This window comes from Sus scrofa, chromosome 9, assembly GCF_000003025.6.
Source record: "Sus scrofa isolate TJ Tabasco breed Duroc chromosome 9, Sscrofa11.1, whole genome shotgun sequence".
Lineage (NCBI taxonomy): Eukaryota > Metazoa > Chordata > Mammalia > Artiodactyla > Suidae > Sus > Sus scrofa.
Window position 1 is genome coordinate 6,155,991 of NC_010451.4, and position 19,276 is coordinate 6,175,266.

Below are 19,276 nucleotides of genomic sequence, written 5' to 3' on the forward strand. Positions count from 1 at the left end.
TTCAAATTGGCATTTGGTGGTATCTCACTGTGGTTTTAATTGGAACTTCCCTAAAGGCTAATGATAGTGAGCATTTTTTCATATGCTTATTTGTCATGCATATGTCTTCTTTGATAAAAGTATCTGTTCAAATCTTTTCCCATTTTTTACTGACTTGCCTGTTTCGTATTGATGAGTTTTGAGAGTTTTTTTATTTGTACTGGGAACTTTTTTTTCCCCACAGCATGCGATATTCCTGGGCTAGGGATTGAACCCCATTGCAGGCCTGCACCACAGCTGCAACAATGCAATGCTGGCTCTTTAATCTGCTGCGTCACATGAGAACTTTTTCTTTTTTGGTCTTTTTTTTTTTTTTTTTTTTTTTTTAGGGCCACACCCAAGGCATATGGAGTTTCCCAGGCTAGGTGTCAAATTGGAGCTGCAGCTGCCAGCCTATGCCTCAGCCACAACCATGTGCAATCCGAGCTGCGTCTGCGACCTACACGGCTCAAGGCCAGATCCTTAACCCACCGAGTTGGGTTCATTAACGGCGGAGCGAAACAGAACTCCTGTACTGGGAACTTTTTTTTTTCTTTTTTTTGTCTTTTTGTCTTTTTAGGGCCACACCCACGGCATATGGAGGTTCCCAGGCTAGGGGTCAAATAGGAGCTGTAGCCACCAGCCTACACCACAGCCACAGCAACGCCAGATCTGAGCCAAGTCTGTGACCTACACCACAGCTCATGGCGACACCAGATCCTTGACCCACTGAGCAAGGCCAGGGGTCGAACCCACAACCTCATGGTTCCTAGTCGGTTCGTTGACCACTGAGCCACGACGGGAACTCCTTGTACTGGGAACTTTTAACAGCACTTTTCTCACTTAATTCTGACAACAACCCTGCAAGGGTAGACATCATTAACCACAGTCTTACCCCGAGAAGACCAAAGGGAAGTCACTAAACAACTATAATCTGCTCACAGTTATGCCTAATTTCAAGTTTACTTATCACTAATCACCTGTGACATACACACAACTAGAATGCAAGCTCTGTGAAAGCAGGGATGTTACTTGCTTCAATCACTATGGAGTCCAAGCCCTATTACAGTGAATAACAGGTATTCAATAAGAATTTGTTGAATGGATGAGCAAATGTCCTTTATTTCCCATATAGGCTCCACAGAAGAAAATCAAAGTGCTCTCAGAGTGTCTGGTCCAGTCGAGGGGACAGTGGTTTTTAGGGAAGCTGTTGTCTGCCGCCTCAGACCGTCAGGACAGGCTGATGGTGCCATCCATTGCTGCACATCATTTGCCCATGGTCGGTGTCCCCACCAGAGGTCTCAAGGGGACACAGGTCATGAATTCTCACACTGCCAGGGGGTAGAACTCCCTGCCAGCTTTGCAAAGAGGACACCGGCATCAATAGTGCCCTCTTGCTCATCTGAAGGTCCCACAACCCACAGCCTCTGCGATCCAGGAGAGAAGCAAGCAAAGATGACACCCGAGAAGCCAAGTTGGCTGTCCCTGCATTTGTCACATGCAAACGATTATACATTTTCTATAAAACTCCTGCTGAGTCTCGGAATACCATCAATCAAATTCCATAGCTCACGGCAGAGACAGACTAAGTAGACATGAGAATGAACCAAAGAAGAGGCAGGGAAACCACAAAAAGAATCACAACAATGCATACAGGAATCTGGGTACGGGGGTAACTGTTGCAAGAGGCCCTGAAGACATGCTTTGGATTCTCCAAAGAAAGTTGACACTGCTCACAATCATCTGTAGGAAGGAAGTCCTACTTCAAAAAGGGCCAAAATTTCAGAGTCCCCGTCGTGGCTCAATGGTTAACGAATCCGACTAGGACCCATGAGGTTGTGAGTTCAATCCCTGGCCTCGCTCAGTGGGTGAAGGATCTGGCGTTGCCATGAGCTGTGGTGTAGGTCACAGACGCAGCTTGGATCCCGTGTGGCTGTGGCTCTGGCGTAGGCCAGGGGGCTGCAGTTCCAATTCGACCCCTAGCCTGGGAACCTCCATATGCCGTGGGTGTAGCCCTAGAGAAGACAAAAAGGGGGGGGGGGCTAAAATTTTACAATACATAATTATGAGGTTATAGTTCAGTGATCTGAGAAACTTACTGATATGAGGCTGAATTAATGAGGCCCTAACAGAGTAGCCCTCTGACTTCTCCTAAGGCCCAGGGTACTCAGCAATGCTTCCAAATGGGCCACAAAAAACCTCAGGTCTGACGCCAGCACAACGGGGATTCACCTCTGGTATCTCACCATCTGTCCTCCAAAATTCTAAGCTCTGAGCTGTCCCCCAACTGTCCCCCAACTTAGATCCTGAGCTCCGTGTGTGCTGACACTGACATAAGCACACGCACGTCGCTGCCGTGCCTTTCTCGTTCAAAGACAGTGGCTTGTGATTAGTCGTGAGACGCCAGGCTAGCAGGCACCTGCCCTCCAGAGGCCTGGGACTGCAGAGAGAGCAGCTGAAGCCAAGGCAGGCAGAAGCTACACCGAACAGCAACAGCTCACCACTGGCCCGGGGAAGAGCAGGGGACAGCATCGGGGTTACTGTGGCACAGTCTGTGCTGCTGAGCTTTTGCTGTGGTACATTCCTTTCAAAGAACATTTCCTTCCTCCCTCCCTGACAAAGTAATTCAGCAGAAAGTCAAAAAGGAGGAGGAGCAGATGACAAAGATGTCCTGGAATTCGTGGGTCTTGGGTCCCGTCACCTTCTTGACCACGGTGCCACCCATCTCCCAGTCTTGCGGCCAGGCCCCAGAAAGATGTCAAGAAACCTCTGGGCCTCCCCCACCACTGGGAGCTCAGCTCCATCCCCAGCACAAATAAAATTTGGGTTCTTTGAGCGTTGTGACACTTCTGGATGGGACCAAACCTTCAGATCCTTTCATCACCATTGCTGCCCTTGCTTGAGAATCTACCATTGCCAGGTTCAACAAGCTGGCACCCCGCAGCCTGGTTACCCAGCCCTCTGCCCGGCCAGTCTGCAGTTTTCCAGCACGGTCACTCCGTCTGACCCTGCTTCTTGCTGCCTCCTCATCTCCATTCACGCTGCGTCCCTACTGCTCAGGCTGCCACCCCTCCCACTCCACCCCGGTCCTGTTTTTCTCCTCCTATAAACTCCCCAGGCATTGTCCAGTGCATCCTGACAGCAGGTCCCCTGTGCTGACCCAACAGGGGAGGGCTGCACCCACCCGCCCATCTTCAGGGACAGACAGATCGCTGCCTACCTTCCCACCAAGGAAGCCTCTTCTACGCTGAGGCAGTGCTGTCAGGCGATTCTTTATTCCAGAAGAATATGCCTATGTCTCACGTGTATTTTACTTTCCCCACAGGGGTCCTGGTTCTGCCCTTAGAACAAGAAAAACGACTCAGCGGCACTTAACAGCATGGGCTCTGAAATCAGATCTGTGCTCACACCGTGTGTGTCCTTGGACAAAACGCGGAACCTGCCCAACGTTCCAGTCCTTGGTGATGATACCAACTTCATAAGGCTGTTAAGAAAGTTAACAGAGTAGCTGTGCAAAGAGCTCACCACGGTGCCGGCCGGAGAGTAAGCATTCAACACACAGTGCTGCGGTTTTCCTCGTTATCCGCGTCCTCATTTAAGTGTGATTCCTCCACTTCTAATACATTTGAAAATAGAAATTATATTCTCTGAAACTCCTCTAGGCTCAAGTTCCCTCACTAGACTGTACATCATACGAGGACGCAGCTGGATGTATTTACTGCCGCATCCCACGTCTAGAACAGCGCCCAGCCCAGGTGCATTAGACACGTAAACACTGAACTGCACTGAACGCTCTCCATGCCACAGTCTCCAAACCTTTCATCACTCGTGTCCCTCCTCTCTGTACTGGCTTTCACTGTTCCCAATGTGTCTGACAACGTGAGAGCCAAGACTGAATTCAAAACTCAAAGGGGGGCTAACCATGAGGGAGAGACCAGAGCCACCTCCCCGCTCCCGACACGCGCCGCGTCACTGCTAAAGAGCTGCGATGACTTGGCAGCTTCACCACACTGCTGGCTCACGTTGAGCTTGAACGTAACTGCAACTTTTACGTCTTTTCGCTCAGGATGACTTTGTACTCCTCACTCGGTGGAACGGGGGCTGCAGCGATGCCAAAAGGGGAAGCAACAACAGAGGGTTTTTCCGCCTAGACACTCCTCTTGCTCTTGCCATCTGGAGCACCCAACTGCTCCCAGCAACTACAGCCTCCTTCCAGAAACCTCTGTGTCTTTCTCACGGACGGAGTGTAGAGACCTGACTGTCCTGCCTTCTCTTCCACATGGCAGCACAGGGCTGAGCACAGAGCGAGAGAGGCAGGTGCCCTCCACCTCCAGCAGGATCACAGTAAGGACGCAGGGAAGCTGCACAGACCAGCCCCGGGGCTCCTCCTCCCTCTCAAATGGCACAGCCTGCACAGCCTTGAGCTTCCAGCCTGCACAGCCAGGAGCCAGTCCAGGCACAGACACAGACGTAAGGCCTCACGCTGTCAGGCCGGCTCCTAGAGGCCGTCTGCTGAGAACCACCTTCCCCGACAGGGCCGAGCTGCCAGCGAACACACCGGTATCCAGCACATCTCTCCAGGGGCACGCATGCAGCTCAGCAGGTTAAGGATCCGGCACGGTCACTGCAGCAGCCCAGGGTGCTGCCGTGGCGCGGGTTCCATCCCTGGCCCAGGAACTTCCCCATGCCACAGGTGTGGCCAAAAAAACTTCTCCCCAGAGGGAACTGCCTGTGTAGACCACTTGAGGGCCTGCTGGCACAGGAGGAGAAGAGAGCCGTGCAAGGCGGGCAGCTCACCTCGTCGCTTTCTTCCACGTCCACGTCGCCATTGGCATCATCGTCCATCAGCTTATGGATGCTGCGGACGGCATCGAAGCTGAGCTTCTCATCCTCGCTGTGGCACAGGGGCTTGTCAATCCGGCAAAACTCTGCGCGGGAAAAGCAAGAGACGACGTTACCGGGGGCTGACACTCTGCCTCCACCCCCCTGCCTGTCTCGCTGGCCTCCGCTTATGGCACCTGACGCTTCATGTGGTCACGGAGCTGCCTATCTGCACTGTTAGCACAGTGGTTGGCATTAACTGTCTTCCCCATTGAGGGACAATGCTTTATTAGCCCCAGAGTTCCTCGTCAGGGAAGTCAAACATTCGACTGGGAATATACTGGAACCTACACAAAGGACATGAATAAGGCGCTTACAAGGAAAGGAAAAATACAAGTGGGAGAAAGTACAAACAGCCAATGAAAACAGGAAAGAAGTCTCCCTAATCAAAGAATTACACATTCGAATGAAACGTCGTTTTTAGTCAGTCAAGAAATGAATGTAAGTTAATACAACCTTTCTAGAAATAGTCCGACGCCAAAACGACAGGCAGTTTTTCTTTTTGTTCACTTTGTCACCGCCAGTGTATCTACCACCAGCCACAGGCTGTCTGGGGCAACTTCACATCTTAAGCAGAGTTTCACTCGGCAAATCTCTCTCAGACACCTCAGGCCCTGAGCACATCTGCGCAGCAGCTGGGGGCTCTGGAGGGCAGCTTCCTCTGCCCACCACCGTGCAGTCACAACAGGAACAAAACCTGCACAAGAGCCAAGCCCACCCGGGCTCTTTCCCGACACCCAATCCCCTCTTACACACCTGGAGAACACCTAGCCTGACCAAGGCCCACAGCAGAAAAAGCCTGGAATCTACTCTCAGCTCTACCATGTGGCTCTAAGGAGGTTGCTTCCCTTCTCCCAGGCTTCAAGTTCACTATTTGAAAAAGACATTTTAGAGTTTCTAGTGGGAGTTTCCTTCGTGGCTCAGTGGTTAATGAACCTGACTAGGAACCATAAGGTTGCAGGTTCCATTCCTGGCCTTGCTCAGTGGGGTAAGGATCCAGCACTGCCGTGAGCTGTGGTATAGGTCGCAGACGCAGCTCTGGTCCCACATTGCTGTGGCTGTGGCCAGGAGCTGTGGCTCCAATTAGACCCTAGCTTGGGAACTTCAATACGCCACAGGTCTGGTCCTAAAAAGCAAAAAAAAAAAAAAAAAAAAAAAAGTATCTAGTATTTCTTCCAATTCTTAGAGTATAAAATTCGTCTTTCCATTTGACCCTGGATCTTGATAACTACTTTCCAGATGAAATACTATTGTGATAGCACCCAAAGAAGCTAGAAGGAAGACTGCAACTTCTCAGGTAACAGAAGCAGCCACAGGACAGAACGCAAGGACAGGGCGGACAGGCTGAGGCTATGCAGGCTTCTCGAAGGCCCTGCTCAGAGACCGGAAACACCCAGAGCCATCTAGTTGTTTGCCTGCCTGCTGGTCAGAAACAGTGACAGAAAGCACAGGCCACCCCTCTATCACTTGCTAGTTGTCTGAATTCTTCTCAAAATGAGGAGGGGTTTAAATAGGAAATGTTTAAAGTCTCAGATGCGATTCCACAGAAATGTTGGATGAGCTCACAGAGGTGCCCAAAGCCAAAGGCTGCGGAAAGGGCAGCGAGAGCCCAGGGCTGCTGACCCTGTGCCAGCACCTCATCTGACTGCCTTTATACCGCGGCAGCCAGGCAGCTTTAGGTTAGGTATCCTCCAGAAGCCACCGACGCTCATACCAGTAGGAAGCACACTTAAGACATGGTTGTACAGGAGTTCCCACCAAGGCGCGGTGGGTTAAGAATTCGACTGCAGGGAGTTCCCACTGTGGCACAGCGGTAACAAACCCGACTAGTAACCATGAGGACTCGGGTTCGAGCCCTAGCCTTGCTCAGTGGGTTAAGGATCTGGCGTTGCCATGAGCTGTGGTGCAGGGTGGCAGACGTGGCTTTGATCCTATGTTGCTGTGGCTGTGGCGCAGGCCGGCAGCTGTAGCTCCAACTCAGCCCTTAGCCTGGGAACTTCCACATGCCGCGAGTGAGGTCCTAAAAAGCAAAACGGGAAAAAAAAAAGTTTTACATTCAGAATGGATAAACAACAGGGTCCTGCTGTAAGGCACAGAGAACTATATCCAATCTCGGGGGATGGACCGTGCTGGAGAATAATATTTAAAAAGAATATGTGTATATATGCACGACTGAGTACTTTGCTGTACAGCAGAAATTAGCACAACCTTGTAAATCAACTATTCTTCAGTAAAAAAATTTTTTAAAGAAATTGCTTCTAAAAGACACAGTAAGGTAAGCAGGATGCATACAGAAGACATAAATGCCTCCATGTAACCTTATGGTCCTCTCCCTTGGTCCTGCCGAGCTGGAGTGGGAGCTGGAGGCTGGGGTAAGGGGTGGTGGGCACGGAAGGGAAAGAGGAGAATGCAGCCAAGAATGAAGGCACTGTTTCCCAACTTCCGCACCAACAGGAGTTCTTGGCATGATCGCTTGCTTGGTTCATGGATGCCTACCATGAACTCTAGAGTCTCCCCAAACTGCAACAAGTAACAACTGGCTCTCAGATGAAGCACAAAGGACTGAGATGAGCATAAGCAACATAGCCCTCTCCCCCCTCATTCCTGCCTCTACGGTACTGATGTCAGAGCTAAGTGCCTATCGGCGCTTTCTGATCAGCAGACAATGGGCCACTTGAACATTTATTGAGCACTCCTCATACGTCAAGCTCTATAATCAGCACAGGGCAGAAAGAGACTTCACCTTTGCTCTCAAGGAGCTCAATTAGAAAAGTGGCAGAGACAGGCAATTAAACACTGTGTGCTAAGTGCCATGACAGAACTGAAGGTAGGTGAGGGGCCAGCAAACTTCCGGTAACGATTTAGGATTTATGGGCCACATTGTCTCTATTGCAACTACTTGACTCTGTCACGGAGCACAAAAGCAGCCATAGACAAAACATGAGTGAGTGAACTTAGCTGTGTTCCAATAAAACTTTATTTACAAAAGCAGGTGGTGGGCTGGATTTCGACCCTAAACCATACTTCGCTGACCCCTGTTCTAGAGGACCAGAGGTAGCACAGCTGAAGCACATCATATCAACAGATTCCTGACCCAAAACAAAGAAAGGTAATCTTTTCATTAGTCTGCATCCATACACAGGTTTATCCTAAGAAAAGTACCTCAAATAGGCTTTTTAAAATGATAGAAAGGGCTTACCAAGCTCTAGGGACTGGGGGTCTCTAGGCTGGTCAAACTGGCCTGAGGTCAGCCAGCCCCTTTCCCAAAGGCCTACAGCAAATCCAAGGATGTGGGGCTTCAAAGGCCAGGCTCTAAGTTTGTAACCTGATTGGACAGACAGGTGACCTTGGCTGCTGGCATCACCTGGCACAGAGAAGGATTAAAGGGATTGAGGCTAAGGGAGTAGAAAATCTTCATGTCTCATATGGCCATCAAACCCTCTCCAGAAAAATCACGTCAGCCAAAATTCACAAATAAGTCCTTCTACCAAGCATTTCCTAGGCTGTCTCTCCTTCCTGAGACCTCTTCTGCATTCTCTTAATTTAGTCCAATCTGGCCAGGTTTCCCAGACCCATCTGGACATACCTCAGACATCCAACCACTTAGCAACACATTATTACTGCAGGAAACGAGCCCTGGGCTTGGAGTCAGAACACATAAGTCAAAATCCCAGCTTCATCAGTTACAACCATGTGATACTGGACAAGCTGTTTAACCTCCCTGAGCCTCCAATATCACATTTGCAAAATGAGGATAATTATCTCTGCTGCATGGGGTTTTTGTGAGAGTTAAGACAGACCGTGTTGGTTAAAAGACCTAGCACAGGGTCTGCATGAAGCCAACATAAAACACATCCGTAGTCTCCTTTCCTCCCAGAACAGCAAGCGAGCAGTTCTTTCTACCTTTCGCCACTTGCCCTTGGAGACCCTAAAGAATCAAACACAGGAGGTACAGTCCAGTTGAGACAGGCTGGGACCTGGGACCCTTTGCTGCAATGCTTGTACCAAAACAAACAACTCCCTCCAGCAACAAAATACAAAGAAACTACAACAGACTAGAAATAACTGGGCAGTTGGGGCAAATTATGGACAACAAGATACAAAAAACACTAAAAGATCAAGTGCCGCTTCTGAAGAGCTGAGAGCAAAAGCAGGCTGTTGGGAGCAAAGCCGGGCACTTCACAGGCCCCCTGCACACAGCACCACCAAAGAAGTGGGCAGACCACCTCGGCTAGCCCCCTAGCCACCCGCACCCCAGGCCCACTCCCACCCGCAGCCTATGCAAGGAACCAGCTCACCATCCACCCCGAAACTTGGGGAGCAAGTGAGCCAGCAAGCAAGGGAAACTGTTGCTTGTTTTTGCTCCCCCACTAGAGCCTTGCCTGAATGTTCTTTTCTCATACGACTCCACCAGGCCAGGGATTAAATCCAAGCTGCAGCTGCGACCTACACTGCAGCTGCAGCAACGAGGGATCCTTTAACCCACCCCTCCGGGCCAGGGATCGAACCCGTGCCTCTGCAGCAACCCAAGCTGCTGCAGTGGGATTCTTAACCCACCACACTAGTGGGAACGCCTTGCCTGAATTTTCTTGTCTGGCCTCATTAATTTCTACTGACTAAGGAGGCCAAGAACCCCGGACAGGAACACAATTAAACTGCTGGACATATATATGTTCCAGGTAAGCTGGCAAGTGACTCCGACTGCAGCCTGTCCTCTCTCACAACCCTTATGCCTCCGTCACTGGTAGCACTGATCACACTGTGCTCTAGCTGTCTGGTTAAGTGTCGTCCCCATGAGGGCTTGGGACCATGTCCTCAGCAACAAGAAACAGCAGATGCTCAGCGAGTGTTTCCTGAATGACTAACTAAACACCAACTCCACAATTACGTGTGGGATTTCTGCAGGCAGAAAAGAGAAGTAGTTTAGGTAGAGAGAATAGCATAGGACCAGGTTTTACATTTTTGGCCTCAGGATCCCTTTTCACACTTAAAAGTTGAAAATCCCCACACTCTGTGATATTTATGATGTCAGAAATGAAAATATAAATGCTAACATGTATCCATTAATTCACTTTAAAACCGTAAATCTCATATGTCAGTATAAACATGTTTTTATAAAAATGATCGATTTCTGGAAAAAAATTCATGAGGCAAGTGGGACTGCTGCACATTTTTGCAACTCTAACGTCTGGCTCCATCGAAGACAGCTGTTGCGGCCTTGTTATCATCTGTTTCTGCATTCAGTGTGTTGTTTGGATTGAAGATCAAAACATAGAGAGGCAGTTGGAAAAGGCAGGGGTATTTTAATAACCTTTCAGATAACTGCAGTCACTCTTCTCTGATAGCTACTTCACCAAAACTCAACAAGCAGCTGGTTTACGAAAGGTGAGTTACTGTGTGGCATGGGAAACTATACAGATGAACGTTGTGTACTCTATTACAGTCAAATCCATCCCTCTATCTGGCACTTTGAACGGATCTCTACCCATGGGTGATTTTGTAACATGATATACCAGTTAGTCATTTGTAAACTAGTGATGTGATGAGTTAAGCAGAGCTCCCAAATTTGACACCGATCATTTATTCAGTATCGAAATAATCAGAACAATTACTAGCACCACTGATTTCATCGAAAAGCTTTAAATCTGAGGAAGCTTTAAATCAAGCTCACAGTGGCAAATACACGTTCTCCAAAAACACTAATTTGCAAGTAAAAGCTGAAATTTTATCATTGGCGACAAATGCTACCAGTTGGTTTTCCTTAAAGTAGCAGCCTCACGGCATCCGTTTTTCAAGAAAATATCCACCAGAAACATAAGTTGAATAACGGCAGTTTTGTCAGTTACACTTTCAAGTCGAAATAGTGTTCCCTGAAAAAAGGAGGTAGTTTGGCTTGCAACTCAAGTACACAAATGCTTTTCCTTGACATAAACAGCAGGCTTCCTTCCAATGTGGCCGAAGTGCTTTATGCGTGCTTCCTGTTTTATCACAGAATACCAGAGAGACATTTATTCACGGCATACAACTTAAAAAAAGGAATAAATTTGGAGATCCCATCGTGGCTCAGCGAAAACAAATCTGATCAGCATCCTTGAGCACGCAGGTTTGATCCCTGGCCTTGCTCAGTGGGTTAAGGATCTGGTGTTCGCTGTGAGCTGTGGTGTAGGTCACAGAGGCAGCTCGGATCTTGCAGTGCTGTGGCTGTGGTGTAGGCCGGCAGCTACAGCTCTGATTCGACCCCTAGCCTGGGAACCTCCATATTCTGCAGGGGTGCGGCCCTAAAAAGCCCCCCAAAAATAAAAAAGGGATAATTTTTATTTCTTTATTAAAAGCTTCAAAAAAATCTGAAACTGCATGGAGGTGAAGAATGCAATGATTACTGGTAAAATTGGGGCCACTGTTTTGATTCCAGCAGTTTTATCTGCTATTTTCTTCTGCACCACCAGTGCAAATGTACAAACAACGGGAAAAGCAGATAGCATATTAGCCTTTTTTATTAAAATGACTTTGACCTTCTAGACAATCCCCCAAAAAATCTTGGTGACTCCCCCCCAGTGGTCTGCAGTTAACCACTGGCAGACAAAACCGCAAAGGTCTCTCACTCCTGTCCAAATCTCCTCTCCGTTCTCCAGGCGGGGCTGATCAGTTACTGCTCTATGCTCCCAAGCACTCTGCACCTACCTCTGTTAGATGAATTCTCATGCTCTGAGCTGTTGGCATGCCACATCCAGAAAAGGGCAGGAAGTAAATTTGCCTCACTCCATCCCCCAGGGCCCAGTATGGCACCATCACTCATTTCCGCTTGGTCAAGTAGGAAGTCAGCAAATGCTGGCTGAATGAATGAATGGATTCATACCAAACCGTATCTCCCCAAAAAACAAGTGCTTCCTGAGTGCGACCCACCAGTTCCCAGCACCAAGATCTGCCGTCGGCCTAATACCTCTCCCCTTCCAGCCACTCTCAGTCCTCGTCACTAAACATCAGTTCATCCCGGAGAACACACATCTAGGCATGCAAAGCAGAGCCGCCGCAGCCGAGCTGGGCGACGGGCTGCCTGGTGCGAGCAACAAGCCTAGAGGGAAATACATGAGAGAAGCGGCGATCCAGGAAGAAGACAGAGGAGACAAAGGCACCCTCAGACGGTCCTTGAGGGGGATCAGGAGAGGGCTGTTGGACCAGCAGGGCCTCCTCTCTGAAAACGGCTTCTCCCCTTCCCTCTCCACCCCCAGCCAGGACTGGCAGCGCTGCAGTGACTCTGATGGGATCAGAACCCACCCTCACCCTTAGAAAGGGCTCAAAGGCTGTAGGTCTGTGAGCTTGAGCCCAGGGAAGACGTTCAGATTTGACCAAGAAACAGGAGGTTCCAGAGATTAAAAAGACAAACAAACAAAAACAGAAAAACCCTGGAACCTAGAAAGAGAAGGCGGCTGTGGGGAGGTCAGGAGACACTCTAGACACAAGTGTGAAGGCTCAGAAGAGGAACTGGCTTGGGACCTGGAACTGGCAGCAAAGGTCCCCTGGAATCTAGCAGAGAGCAGGCCCAGCCACCGAGGAAAGAGGAGTCAGATCCCTGGGCTGCGGGAAACGCAGCCTTCCCGTCCCCGTGAGAACATCACGCCCTCAGAGCCAGGAAGAGGATCGTCCCTTCCCAGCGTGGGGACAGGAACTCCGAAGAACCTTCTCTCTGGACAAAGCTGCCACTGGTTTCAACTACCCAAGCAGCACCGACCCGAGAGGCTGCTGACCATACTCACTTCTGCTCCAAGGGAGAACACAGCAAAAAATAACCCATACAGCACCAAGAGTTAATCCTGGTGCAAACCGAAGACGTTACAGGGATTACAGTGTGTCAGTGCAGACTCATCCTCGGCTGAAATAATAATATACCATCTGGTGAGTAATGCTGATAATGGGGTTGGCAATGCATGTGGAGGCAGGGGACATATGGGAAATCTCTGCACCCGCCTCTCAATTCTGTTGGAAGCCTGACACTGCTCTAAAAAACAAAACCTTAAAAAAAAAAAAAAAAAAAAGGATAGCCTACAATATGTGTATGACTGATAGAGGTTTTTCCAAGTCTTCTTAGCTGGCTTATTAAAAATATATGTTGATTATAATGTAAAATAATTATATTCTCGCTCCATGATCTCAATACTTTAGTAACAACTTTTTAAATTTATATTAAATATAATTAAAGAAAGTCATCTGAGAGTTCCCTGGTGGTCTAGTGGTTAGGATTCAGCCCTTTTACCACTGGTTCAGTCCCTGGTCTGGGAACAGAGATCCCACATCAAGCCGCTGCAGGCCATGGCCAGAAAAAAGAAAACCATCAGTGGAAAAAAAAAATAATCCAGAGCACTAGCTATAAAGCTCCAGTATGAGGGAGTTCTCTGATGGCCTAGTGGGTTAAGGCTCCTGCCTTCTCATCTCTGTGGCTCTGGTTACTAGTGTGTGGTGTAGGTTCAAGCCCTGGCCCAGGAATTCCCACGTACTGCCTGTGTGGCAAAAAAGGAAAAAAAAAAAAAAAGAGTTCCCGTCGTGGAAACAAATCCGACCAGGAACCTTAAGGTTGCAGGTACGATCCCTGGCTTCCCTCAGTGGGTTAAGGATCCAGCGTTTCTGTGACCTATGGTGTAGGCTGCAGATGTGGCTCGGATCCCACGTTGCTGAGGCTGTGGCATAGGCCGGCAGCTGCCGCTCTGATTGGACCCCTAGCCTGGGAACCTCCATATGCCATGGGTGCAGCCCTAAAAAAGACAAAAGATAAAAAACAAAAACAAAGACCCTCCAGTATGCAACATAAGGAGATACAGCTGAGTTCCACCGGCATTTCTGATGGTGTACCTCTTACCAGCTTTACTGCAATCGGCTTACAAGTCCAGTTACTTGATGGTTTCTGAGGGCAGAGCTCAAGCCCTGTGCACTTTTTCACAGCACCTACTACCACCTCACACATGATGTATTTGTTGACTGATTTGTTTGCTATCTTTCTCCAACAGAAGTAAGGTTTATAAACAGAGACTTTTGTGTTCACTGCAGAATTCCCAGGGATTCACACAGTGCCTGACACATAGTAGGGGTTCAATATAGATTTGTTGAACGAATGAATGAATGAGTCTTCCCTAATGTGCAAAGCAGATTTTTCCTCTCTACATAACTTTTTTTTTTCTTTCTTTTTTTTTTTTTTTGTCTCTTTAGGGCTGCACCCGCGGCATATGGAAGTTCCCAGGCCACAGCAATGCCAGATCCAAGCCACATCTGTGACCTACACCACAGCTCACAGCAACGGTGGATCCTTAACCCACTGAGCAAAGCCAGGAATCGAACTCACATCCTCATGGATCCTAATCAGATTCGTTACTGCTGAGCCACAATGGGAACTCCCTAAATGCTGGAGTTTTAAATAATTCAGTCCTAGGCTCTCTTCTCATCTCACACAGCATTCTCGTAATCTCCTCATAGCTTCAACTCCCATTTTTAAAAACTTACTAGCTATTACCAACTCCCAAAAAACAAAACGATGCCTCTGGTTCAAGTTTCGCTTTTGGCCTATGGAAAGTCCCAGATCCAGCTACCTCCTGACACGGAGGTCTAGAAGGCACCTCAACCCATCGTGTCTGAGTCTAAAGGCACTTCCTTCCCCCCAGGCTCCCCACCTCGCCAGTTGTTTGTGTCGGGACTCTTGGGGTCTCACTCACCCTCACTCCTCACACTGAATCACTCACTGACCCTAGTTCAAGGCTCTTCTGTTCCCAGCCCGGCCCTGTCAGGGGGATAGTTCAGCCCTCACGAGCCAGCAGCAGCAATGCAGGTGTCGCAGCGCTGTACAGACCAGCTGCACTGCTGTCCAAGGCATCCCCTACGAAAGGCCCTTCAAAAGCCTCTCATTATTCTTAACATAAAGTCCACATTTGCTCATGCGGCCTGCCAGGCCACATCTGACACCTGCTACCTTTCTGGTCTTGCGTCCGGCAACGTCTCCTGCTTCGTGTGATCTTCTTGAACATGGCACGTTCTGCCCCGCTTTTCCACACGGTGCCATGGCTGTCAGCTCCAGCTGCACATCCCAAGCACCTTAGGAGCTCGCCAACTACCGATGCCCAGGCCCCATCCGCGATCAATCAAGTCAGTATCTCTGTGGATGGGACTTAGGTATGGATTTGGGTTAGGGGAGGGTTGTTTTTTTTTTTTTTTAATTGAGAAATAACACATAGAAAGTGCATAAATAAGCATAAGGATCAATTAACTTTTACCGACCCATATACTGCGTAATGACCACCAAAACCCAGCCAGGGAACATTCCCAGCGCGTCCGGAAGACTCGCTCCCCTCACTCCTCCCCAGTCAATATTCCACGACCACAGCTCTCCTCCCCTGGCAGCGGTACCCTGGCAGCAGTACCCTGGCAGTGGTGACCACCATAGATAGGTTTTGCCTTTTTTCCTTTTTTTTGGACACTTATAATGATGGAGCATGGACATTCTTAGGGTATAATAAAATGCCCCCGTTCAAAGTGCACTTGACAAACATTCACACTCACGTAACCACCACCCCAATAAAGACAAGAACCCTTCCGCCACCACAAAATGACCCCACTTGGCTTCACCGCCAACCTTTCTCTCTCTCCCCAAACAACCACGGAGGTGATTCCTATCGCTAGAAATTAGTTTTGCCTGTTCCAGAACGTCCGGTAAACACAATCATCACTCTGTTCTCTGTTGCGTCTGGCTTCTTTTGTTCTGCAAGATCTGAGATTTTAAGCATGTGGTCACACAAAGCAGCAGTGTGTTCCGATGCATCGCTGAGTAGCAGGCCACCGAATGGATGCCACGCGGTTTACCCACCGACCAGTTTCTAACTTTTAAAATAAAGTGCTATGTCCAGAATGATGAGAAATAAATTTCCATTGCTTATAAGCCAAAAATAAAAATAAAAATAAAGTTCTATGCATATCTGTATATACGTCTTTGTGTGAACATATGCGCGTATACTCGCCTATCCTTGGGGATGCTGATGTGCAGCCCAGGGGCAGAACCACCTAGAATTCCTTTTATACGAAAAGACTCTTCTCTTTCTTAACCTGCAAACTCTGACTCATACTGCTGGGCTCAGCTTAAATACTTTTTCTCCAAAGAATCTTCTTTGACTCATCTTCTTTCCCAAACTGCTTTAGGCCCACATTATATATTCTCCAACGTATCCTACATTTTTCATTTATAAGACTCTACACAACTGTAATTCTTTGTATGATACATTGCTTAATACCTGTCTCTTCCCCAAACTATAAGCTCCACAGCAGCAGGAACCATGGCTAGCTAGCTTCTTCCCGCCTGAATCCTGGCTTCCAGACAACACCTAGCACTTAGCCAAGTCCTTAGCACAACAGTTTGGCTTTAATAAACACTTGCTGAATAAACAAATGAATCCCCAGAACTTGTTGCATGAAGGAGCAAATCCAGAGACACACAAATACAGTCTTTGCCCACAAAAAGCACGAGAATGAGCACAGTACATGAGTTACAAAGATACAGGTAGAATGTGGTTAGAGGCCAGAGACCAGAGAAGCAGGAGATGGCACAGCATGAACGACGGGTAGAAGAGAAGGAGGGGAGGCCACCCAAGCAAGGCCAGCCCATCTCCCATGGACCGATTTACCAAAGGAGCCAAAAGCAAAGGGTCCTTCTCGCTAATCTTGCAGAAGCTGCTGGCATGGAATGGGGGTGACGGATCCTGGGATCCCTCATCAGACTCAGACTCTCAGCGGCAGAACTGGGGGGGGGGGGCCCTCTGGAAGGCATCTTACAACTGGAGAAGGAAACTGAGGCCGTGAAATGGGTGGTGTGTGGCCCCAGGTGGACCCGCAGAGCAGCGTCAGAACGAGGTCAGCAGCCTCGCTGACTTCTCGGGCCGTGTCTTGCAGCACGGCCGTAGCTGGGAGACCCAGAGGAGCTTGCACAAGAGGACGCCCTTCAACCACTGACTCCTACTCTCCAAGGCCAACAAATGGGGTGGGGCGGGGAAGGAATCCAGCAGATTCCTTTCGTCTGTTAGGGGAAAACGCAGAAATGCTAAGTGAGCTTCTGCCGTTCCCCAGCAGGGTGAAACACAACTTCCTGGTTTTGCCTTCATTTCTTCAGTGTCCAGCACCAGCCAAAGGCGCTTCTTCATTAGGTCCTGAAAGTTAAAAAGACACCCAGGGGGAACACTGAGTCCCTGGTGTAGGTTACAAAGGAGCAAAAAGAGCAAAAAAGGTGCTACTGTTTCAGCACATGCAACTTAATCATCTGCTAGAGGAGGAAATCTTCAGGCCTCTCCCCCCGGGGCTGAGTCTGGGGGCACAGGCCTCTCCCCCTGGGGCTGAGTCAGGGGGCACAGGCCTCTCCTCCCGGGGCTGAGTCGGGGGCACAGGCCTCTCCCCCGGGGCTGAGTCAGAGGGCACAGGCCTCTCCCGGGGCTGAGTCAGGGGGCACTTGGTCACCTCTTTGTGTCCCATTTCTGCCATCTTCCTCCAGTCAGTATTCTTTTCTTCCAACTCCGACCTCACAAGAAGCCTCCTTCAGGGATGGTGAATCCCTAAAGTTGGTCCCCACCAAGCAGGCCGTGACCTCAGTAACTCCTCAATAGCTTCCGGTGCAGCCACCTTCTGGCTGCGCTGGCTCCAGGCGCCCACTTCTGGTCTCCGGCAGAGCCTGGGGTTCCGGCCCACCTGCTTAACATCCTATTTGCCTGCCATTTTGTTTGTTTGTTTGTCTTTATCTTTTTAGGGCCACACCTGTGGCATATGGAGGTTCCCAGGCTAGGGGTCTAATTGGAGCTGTAGCTGCCGGTCTACACCACAGCCACAGCAACACCAGATCTGAGCCATGTCTGCGACCCATACCACAGCTCATGGCAATGCCAGATCCTTAACCCACTGAGCGAGGCCAGGGATCGAGCCTGCAACCTCATGGGTACTAGTCGGATTCGTTTCCCCTACGCCACGACGGGAACTCCCTGCCTGCCCTTTTAAACCTAAACCTTTCTGACTGAATTACAAGTATGTGGCCTCACGTTCAGTGTTTACATGCTGCCATTTTAACACTCATTTATGACTTTCAGCTATTTTGTTGAACAGTAAGCAAATTAAAGGCAGTAGGAATACAAAGGGAAATAAGACACCTCTCCAGCCTCCAGGGCCCCCTCCATCTCTTACCTCCCAATTACTAAAACACACACTGAACTGCAGAAGCTGTAGGTGTGGGTCTTCAAATCCAACCTTCCTATATCCTGACTACTCTTAAGGATTAATTTCCTTACCCGAAAAATCAGTAAAGTCCTTTGAAAAACAGTGAGGCCCCATAGAAAGGGCTGTTGCTTGTTGTCACTTCTCTCTTCTTTGCTTTACCTCTGAGTCTAATCTTCCCACCGACAGCAGGAGGAGTCTGATTTTTCCGGCGTCCTCTATGTCTGGTCCAGGACTGGGCAGCGCACTACCTGGCCTAGTGACACCTGAAAGCTGCTCACAGATTTAGAAGATGCACTTCCTCAGCTCTGGAGTCCCAAACATCACAGGTCTTTACATTCTAAAGGCGTCTGTGCCCAGAAGGGTGGCAGTCCAAGAAAAATTCCATCAACACACGCTTGTTCAAAAACTACCCCAAATTCCCTGATCTGGCGCCTAACCCAAACATTCCTGGGTCCTGGCCAGCACTTGTCAGGGTCTGGGATGGCCAAAAAATAATTACACACAAATTCAAAACAGCTTTCTGCTAGGAAGAGCTTTCTAAAAGTGCCGGGGTGGGCATCCAAGGACCTGCCCAGACAGGGACTTTGCGCGGTGCCCAGGGCAGACGTCCCCTAGGATTTTACACCCTCTGGGTTCAGAAGGGGGGCTGCCCACAGCAATCAGTGTCGCCCATAGCAGCCCCACGCACAGAGAGAAATGCCTTGAAGACATCAACACTGAGGGACCAGGCACATGACTGCATGGGGTAAAAACAACGTGGATTCCAGTTTCCAAAGCGGCAAGAGGTCACCCCCAGCCTCCCAGGCCCACGGCTGGCTGGCCTCGCAGCAAACCCAGCTCGAGGCTCCAAAGAGCCCAGGACCAGGAGAGAACTGCTCACCGTCTTTCTGCCCCTTGGAGGCCTCCACTGAAACAACGCGAGGAAGCTCACGGGCCCCACGCCTCCTTTTCCTGACGGAAGACAACCAAGAACGTCGGCGAAACACCCGGCAGTCAGGACGACCTCGGGAGAAGCAGGGGCGCAGGCCCTGGGCACCCGGCGCGGCTCTCAGCTCCGGCGGCAGACCCGGCTCCCCAGCGGGCGCGGACCCTCCGGAAGGAGGAGAGCCGGGGCCTCCCGACGGCCCCGCTCCCCGGCCCCGCTCCCTCATCG

General features: G+C 49.6%; 1 protein-coding gene across 12 annotated transcripts in view; it reads right to left on the reverse strand.

Annotated features, from left to right (window-relative positions):
• STIM1 (stromal interaction molecule 1) overlaps window positions 1–19,276 on the reverse strand; it is a 203,479-nt gene that overhangs the window by 89,379 nt on the left and 94,824 nt on the right. For 9 of the 12 annotated variants that reach the window (XM_013999088.2, XM_021101954.1, XM_021101951.1 and 6 more), the window contains 1 exon segment: window positions 4,816–4,946. In XM_013999088.2, the coding sequence (XP_013854542.1) occupies window positions 4,816–4,946 (131 nt within the window). 12 annotated transcript variants of the gene reach the window in all.